An 8,613-nucleotide genomic window follows, 5' to 3' on the forward strand; every position below is an offset into this window, starting at 1 on the left:
GAGAAGTGATTTGCCTAATTACATTACTGTTAACCTTTGTGTTAACAAAACCCATCATAAACGCGATGTGTTAACAATGCATTAACGCATTTGTTTTTGATTCCGTTAGGCCGGCGGCATATGTGGCATTTTGAACCCGTTTTTGGGCCGTTTTAAAGCAGTCCGTTAAAAACCGCATTCGTTTTTTAAAACCACATCAGTTTTTGCCCCGTTTAAATTGGTAAGACCGGTCAAAAATGAGTGCGTCTTCAAAAACTATATTTTAGCGGACTGCTTAAAAACGGCCCGAGAACGGGTTCAAAACGCCACATGTGCCGCCGGCCCGGTGGGCACGACTTTGTCTGTGTTTGCAAGCGCAGACAAAGCGCTACGTGTGGCGCCAGCCTTAGGGTGCATTCACATGATGCGTTGTGTCGCGTATTTTGATGTGTTTTCAACACATTGCAAAGGCTGGTGCCACACGCAACGCTTTGTCTGCGTTTGCAAACGCAAACGCAGACAAAGCGTTACGTGTGGCACCAGCCAAAGGGCGATGCCACACATGGCGTTTTGAAACCGTTTTTGGTCCGTTTTTAAGCACTCCACTAAATAACGCATGCATTAAAAAACGCATCCGTTTATTTAAAACGCATCCATTTTTGTCCATTTTTTATTGCGCAAATTCAGAAAACCTGCATGATCACATGATAAGGTTACATTGCGTTTCCACTGCATCTGCTAAAACGCAGTGTAACCTCAGCATGTGATCAAGGCTGAAGCCAGTGGAATGTGTCAAAAACGCATAAAGAAACCGCGACACAACGCAACATGTGAATGCGCCCTTAGGGCGCTGTCACATGGGATGTTTTGACTGACTTTGCAAACGCATACCAAAGCGCGCCCATCAATGCGGGCCGCAGCCCTATCGCATCGGCATTTCTATGGAAACGCCTGCGATTGGGAATGGCTCGGTCCCGATCACTGGTGTTTCCATAGAAACGCCGATGCGATCTGGCTGCGGCCCGCCCGTGTGACAGCGCCCTTAGGCCGGCGCCATACGTGGCGCTTTGTCTGCGCTTGCAAACGCAAACGCAGACAAAGTCACGCCCACCGGGGCGGGCCTCGGCCTGATCGCATCGGCGTTTCTATGGAAACGCCAGCAGAGCTGGTTGTGTTTGAAAGTTTGAATGCTGTAGAATTGTGTACATGTGGAATACACAAATAAATTCTAACGGATTCCAATCAGATCCTGCTCACACAGCACAGTACGTATATATACAGTGAAACCTCTCTGCATCGGAAAGGGGTTGTCTGCAGATAGGGGGAAGCTTCCAAGTAAAATAAACACTAAAAAAAATTTAATAATAAAAATTTTGAAAAATCAGTGATTGAATGAAAACTGAGAGAGGTCCTCTCATAGATGTGGTCTTCTGGAGAGGTTCCCATCTTTATACAGTATATATATATATATATATATATATATATATAATATTTAAAGCTGTGTGTGTGTGTGTATTTCGGTTAAAGGAATCTGCACCGTTGCGTTTACAATCACCAATTTTTGCACAGCCACTCTGTTACTTAGGGAATGTCATACTAGATTTTAAATTGAAATTTACCCCCCCCCCGTGCTTTCCAAAATACACTTTTTAACCACCATATACAGGAGCCATTGTCTGCTGCTGCTGTGGCAGTTAGAAGCTGAGCGGTGATTGGTTTCTATTCTGCCACAGGTCATTAATATGAGCTCTGAGGTTTGATTGCTTACTATAGGCAAAGAGTATAAAATGCTTATGTGTGAGGTAATATGGATAGGGATACAGAAATAGGGGGAGATTTATCAGAAATGTCTGAGGTACAGTTCCATTTGCCCATGGAAAACAATCTGAGATCAGCTGTAATTTTATAAACAGTTGTGCAAAAATTAAACTTGAGCTCTAATTGGTTGCCACGGGCAACTAGAGCAGTTCTGCTCTCAGACACTATTGATAAATCTCCCCATAGACAAAGGGACAGTCAGAGACAGTCACAGTCCCATACAGAGACAGTCACTGAAAGAGACGGTCATACACAGTCTCTGAAAGAGAAGATCAGACAGTCACGGTCAGAGAGTCACAGAAGATAAATACATATAAAATATTTTTTGTCACCCCATTCTATGTTGTTATGGCTAAGAGCAGTTATTTCCTATCCTGGGCAGTGGCGGGATCTAGAGCTAGTATATATAAATCTATATTTATATATAACACATAATGTGATGGTGCCATCATCATTTTTCTTTGCAGTGTAGATGATTACTGTATAATCATTTCTGTCCATGACAATCTCTGATTATCTCTGTGCTCTGTGCTGTCAGCTCTGTATCTTCCCTGCCTTGTTCTGATCTCTGTTCTAGCAGTAGCTGATTCTGTGTCCTGGTTGGCTGGGCTGTTTTGTGCACGTCCACATGTACACCCTTACTACTCTGGCCTCAGTTCTCTTAGCTGATATCACACACAGAAAGTCCTGTCTACTTCAGGAGAAGCAGAGAGGATTTTACAGATAGATATATGAGGCTATATCTCAGTATAGGAAGAAGCCAGAAGCATGATATAGGTATTGTTGGAATTGTTGCCAGACTCTCTCAGCTGCGCTAAAACTATTTTTTGTCAAATAACTTTACAGTTACGCTTTAAACAGTACTTACTACATGTTCTAGCTAGTGAGTATCCAGAAATATATTGCTAGATTCAATATTAAATATTAATATGCTGTTTATTATTTTTGCAATTTTATGCAAGATGCTTTTGTACAATATTGAAAAACTTCAGCATTAAGATGTAGTTTCCAACAGATTTGTTCAATATATGAAGAAAATGACCTCATTCTTTAAACCCAGATGGAACTAAATTCCTGCTGATTCTCCTGTGTATCTTTATCATTTGATGATAAAGTGAAAAACTAGTTTCCACAGTAACACAAAGATGTAGCCTGCACACTGAAAGAAAAAAAGAACAGATTATCAATAAGTACATGAAGCACATTGCATTTGTAAGACTAAGATACAGAACACAATAAATTAAATATAGAAGCATATATAACATTACAGTGCAACACAAAGTAACAATCTCATCACACAAAACACTACTCTAACATTCCTGCATACATGATTCAACACATTTCAGACCATTAAGAATTACATACAAGTGATGTGGGTAGAAGTGTGTATGATGGGAAGATCACAGACATGAGGTTTTATCAAATGACAAATAGAACAAGGGGATAAAGGATGGAGTTTAGTCCGCTTCGTTGTCGTCAACATCCTGGCTGTCCCAGATGGACACAGCCTGCCACTTCAAGATTAGGTGATTTCTAATTATGGAAAAACAACTTAATAAACATAGCAACATATTTATATATATATTGTGTGTAATACAGGATATAAAGGGGTATGCCTGATGATCATGGGTCTGGAAGGTAACTAAAGTTATTAAGAAGATTTTACTTTGCAGTTCATCTTTACAGGGTTATAGAGTCTAAAACGGCCATGCAGGTTCCACCAGGGATTCTGGTATATAAATATACAAATACTTTTTCCTGGGTGGTAAAAGGAAAGCTTACCTCACTTCTATCTTTCAAGGCAGCCACCTCTGCATCTGTATCTGACTTTCAAGAAGCCTTTAAACATAAACTGGCATAATAGCCAAACCATTAAAGGGGTTTGTCCATGAATGAAATTTCTCACATTTAATGCCCTATTGATGTTCACACAATAAAGATCATTTATAACCACCTTACTTTACAATTTTACTTTTACAAGTTTTATTGTTGTTTTTTAAGGTGAACATGTACATTTTAGGGCTAAATGAACATTTTGTCAAGATTTGAAAATTCCGTTTAGAACCTCCATTTTGTTTTATTTCATGTTTGATGCTTGAACGGTTAACAAGCTTAACAAGGGCTGTTTTGAATAGTTTAAGGGGTGCAATTTAAAAATGTGGTACTTTGCAAGGAGTTTCTAAGAAATAGAACTTTTAAGACCCCTATGAACATGAATAGGCCTTTAAAATAATTGAATCTTATATTTTCGTGAAAATTCCTGATCGATTTGCAAGGCTCCTTATAGCGTAATTGCATAACAATAAAAAATTAGGTCAACATAAAGCAGACATTTGGTTAATGTTAGTTAGTAGCCTATTTGGGAGGTTAGACTAACTGTATGATGAGGATAACATTTAGAAATCAGAAATAAAAAAAAATAAAGTAAATACGAGAAGAAATGTCTCACATACCCTGGCTTGTCCTGAAACAATGTGGAGGCTTGTATGAACGTAGAGCACACGTGTCGCTGGCTTTATGTAAAGACGATTCCAAAAAGTTTGTCGTAGCACATCCATGTAAAATTTGTAATACTTTATTTATTCATCCATTTAAAAAAGTACAACAGTGTACATGTAGGTAACAAAACCTACGCGTTTCGGCTGTATTCAAAGCATTACTGCTTTGATGTTATTTATTATTCCATGCCATGTACTGGGAAGCTGGAAAAAAATCAAAATGTGGAAAAACTGATATAAAGTGCATGTGCGTCACGTTCTTGTGGGCTCAGTTTTTACGACTTTCACTCTGCACTCCAAATAACACCTCTACTTTATTCTTTGGATTGGTACGATCGCGGTGATACCAAATTTATACAGGTTTTATTGGGTTTAATACATTTTCAAAAATTAAACAAATGTATACAAAAAAAAAAAACGCTAATAATTTTTTAGAAAATGAGCCGAAGTTTTCATTGCTACCATTTTGAGGTCTGTGCGACATTTTGATCACTTTTATTCCATTTGTTATGTCATGTAGAATGGTGTAAAAGTCACATTTTGGATATTTGGGTGCCATTTCCCGTTATGGCGGCCACCGTTGCCAATAACCGTTTTTATATTTTGATATATTGGGAATTTTGGGGAGCGGTGATAACTGATGTTTGTGATTTTTACTGTTTATTATGTTTTCAGTTCTAGGGAAAGGGGGGTGATTTGAATTTTTAATATTTTTATTTTTTTAAACTTTTTTTATTTTTTCACTATTTCTTAGACCATCTTGGGTACTTTAACCCTAGATGGTCTGATTGTTCCTACCATATACTGCAATACTACTGTATTGCAGTATAAGGTGTTTTTGGATAGGATTCATTACAATGAGCCACTGGCTCATTGTAACGAATCTTTAGAATCCATGCAGCCACGGGTCTAAGAAAGACCTGAGGCTGTCATGGCAAACGATCGCCCCCCCGATGACGTTCTCAAGAAAGATGGCGGCGGCCATGCGGCATCAAAAGGGTTAATAGCCGTGATCGGTGCAAGCATCGGTACCACTCATCCCCCGCACCTTTACGCCATAGAGCTACGGTGCAGAGCATTGAGGGGTTAAAAAAAAATGAAGCCCTCCTAATATGCCTACATACACCTGGCTAATTAGACACGTCATGTCCGGACCAGACAGACACAGAAAAACATAAGACATGGCAGTAAAAAAAAAAAAAAACTGAAAAAATAACTTGAAGATAAAACTTAAGATAGCTGCGCACCCTCGTCCGAGAAGCCGGCAGAACGCAGGCCCGCGGCCACAGAATGCTGGTGATGTGTTGACCAATTCTAGTTTTAAGTTTTTTAATGGTACACCAGACATAAATGCACATACAGCTGACGCAGTGTATCGTGTAAACATGTGAATCACAGTTTATAAATGCATTTATTTTTTGAAATTTACAATCATTTATCTTAAACTAAAGCGTTTAGTGAACTGACAAAGTATCTTTTTAATAATGTGGTGGATAATTCAGGAGGACCACCAGACTGATGCACTGCAGCTGAATTTAAGAATCAAATAGAACTGACGGGTCTTAGGACGTTTGGGCATTCATATATATGTTATACAGATACTCCTATAAAGATTTTATTTCTAGATCATAATTCCAGGTTTCATTTGTGTAAATATAGTTTATTTGATTATTTGTTGCTCTTGGTGACAAACTTTCAATACATAGTCCAAAGGGAGCCAGAAGGACTCTTAGCAGCTCAATCCCATTTTGAGGTTTTTCTTCTTGTGTATCTGTTTCCCTCTCCATCAACTGCTTCATAGACGTCTCTCTTATTCTCCTCTGTTGCATGTAAATAAGCAATATAGGCAACACACATTGTAATCGAGAAAAGTCCAAATGCCATAACTGGCTTGTTCTGGAGAGAAAAAAAAATGTTTATAGAAATGTAGTGATATCCTGTACACATACACACAGTCACCCCCTAGTAGTTAAGTACAAGTAATGGATTTGACCTACTTAATACTGCAATCTCACTATGACTATGCCATGTTTTGTGTTTTCCACTGCCCCTTACTAAAAGTCTTGGCCTTTAATGTGATCATATGATGCTTGATTTTTGCAGGACAATGTTAATGGATTCATTTTGGTGTACATTTTGAGAGGGCAAAGAAAAAAATCTTCACTAAAATTTTCACTTTTACAAAGGCTTAAAAGGGTTTTTCCACAAACTAAAGTTAAGCCCTATCCACGGGATAGGGCCCGACTTGCTGATCATTGGGGTCTCAGTGCGGAGACCCTCACAGATCAGGAAAGCGGCTCTCATCGCTCTGTCAGACTAATGGAGCCAATGGAGATTGTGAGCGCTCCATTAGTCTGACGGACCCCTAGTTTTCACAATCTGTGGGGGTCTCAGCCCTGAGATCCCCAATGATCAGCAAATTAGGCCCTATCCCATGGATAGGGCCTAACTTTAGCTTGTGGGAAAACCCATTTAACTAACATGATAATTTCATTCTCTAGGCTGATATTATAGAGCAATTATACCACATTTATAGAGGATTTTTATTATTATTTATTTGCGCCATCTTGGAGAAATGTATTTTTCATTACCATTTAGGGTATAGACACGCTTTTAGTTTTATTTTTAGATTTTACAGCACCCAATGCACCTGAAATGTGTAAAATACAACACAAATGTATCATGTGAACCAAGTCTGGCATTTTCCTGTAGTAATGTTATCACTGTAGTTTGTAGAGTAACAGGAGCGGAGGTAAGGGGCCTGGCCTAGCTATGCTAGTATGTGCAGTGTCAAGCCTGTATATGTGTCCATGCCAGATACCATCACTGGCACTCAATCTTCATACCGCACCCCAGGATTATGTCATTTTTAACCAATCTGATACAACAGGGGGGAGGGGGCACTGTCATGATGGGAGCAGCAGAAGGAAAACCTTTTTACAAATCCAGGCTCTGCCCTCACAAATGACCAAGATCCAATGTGACAGAACAAGGTGTTGTAATCTGTAACCTTCTTGTACTCTTGAACTCCTATATATCATCACTTCTACTAGAATATCTTGTATTATTGTAGAAGTAATACATCCTGCCAAGGGTTGTGGATAATTGTTCTGTAAAAACTGCATTTGTTAATACATATGGGCCCCAAGAGTCATGTCTGGTTGTAGAAAAACCAGTAATTAACCCTCCCCCCCCCCCCCAATAAAAACGTTTAATGTGTTAACCAGGAGGTGTGATGTAGTTTTACTATTTCAGAACACATTATGGCTTGGTTGATATCACACAGGTGTTCAGGTTAAAAGGTGCAGTGTCCCTGAAAAAACTATTACCAAAAGCTTCTTGTGGGTCACGTTACATATACTTCTATAAATTGCAAAACTAATTGTGACACTTTGCCTTGCCAAAGTGCTAAAGTTCAGATCCGCTCATCTCTAGTCACAACGCCAATAGCTATGGTGTAGACCTAAACCACTACTGCAGAACAGATAGACAAATCCCTTACAGGTTTGATAAATAATTCCGGGTTAACGGCTCGAAACAGGGTGGTTGTCTTCACCCCTCTAAATCCAGGTGTCCGATAGTCCTTCTCTTTGGGGGCATCACTTTTAATTCCAGATGGCTCAGAGGATGACATCTTCAAAGATGGAAACAGCTGCAGTGATGTGTTATTTCTGACATCTAGTTAAGTTGCTTTCTGACATCATAGCCTAGAAATCATAAAAATTAAGCATCAGAAGGAATTCATTACTGGAACAAAAACACAATATAGAAACAAAAAGATGGAACAGCGACCAGTGCCAACAGTATTAGCGGTGGGTGTTTGCTGTAATATGCAGTTAACCCCACCTGTGTATGAAGAAGTCTCATCCATCTTACACCCCTGTACCTCTGCGCCATAATGTCCTTAGCAACCAAAATGCTTGACAAAAAGGTTGGTTAGGCTGAGCAAGGAAGAACTATCAGAGAAACCGCTTAATAAGCTAATGAATGTATATTAGAAAAATGAACATTTTCAGCTATTGCAGCTACAGAATATTTTTTGAAAACTTTGCAGTAACGCTTTATTCCACATCACAGCAATGTGCACCACGTCCATACAGTATAATGCACACATCATATAACGTGCAGACCAGTCATACTGCTTCTGTCATCACACACACTTACAGCGGCAGCACAGGGCTCCGGAGGTCACGCTGCCAGTCACGTGCCCACACCTCCGTCTTCCTGGACTCTAAGGTCATGCACAGCTACACCGGAAGTCCTGGAAGCTGGGCAAGTTTCTATCTTTATGAAGTTCACAGCTACATCTAGTGGCGGG

General features: G+C 39.5%; 2 protein-coding genes across 2 annotated transcripts in view; both read right to left on the minus strand.

Moving 5' to 3' along the window:
* CFAP206 (cilia and flagella associated protein 206) overlaps positions 1-8,613 on the minus strand; it is a 162,674-nt gene that overhangs the window by 47,764 nt on the left and 106,297 nt on the right. The window lies entirely within an intron of this gene.
* SMIM8 (small integral membrane protein 8) lies at positions 5,688-8,588 on the minus strand. The gene is made up of 3 exons (XM_072141987.1): positions 8,460-8,588; positions 7,798-8,002; positions 5,688-6,191 (listed from the first exon to the last, which is right to left on the minus strand). Exons 2-3 carry the CDS (start codon positions 7,927-7,929, stop codon positions 6,033-6,035), a joined length of 291 nt encoding a protein of 96 aa, XP_071998088.1. The 5' UTR covers positions 7,930-8,002; positions 8,460-8,588; the 3' UTR covers positions 5,688-6,032.

The sequence above is a fragment of the Engystomops pustulosus genome, chromosome 3, assembly GCF_040894005.1.
Source record: "Engystomops pustulosus chromosome 3, aEngPut4.maternal, whole genome shotgun sequence".
NCBI classification, from domain to species: domain Eukaryota; kingdom Metazoa; phylum Chordata; class Amphibia; order Anura; family Leptodactylidae; genus Engystomops; species Engystomops pustulosus.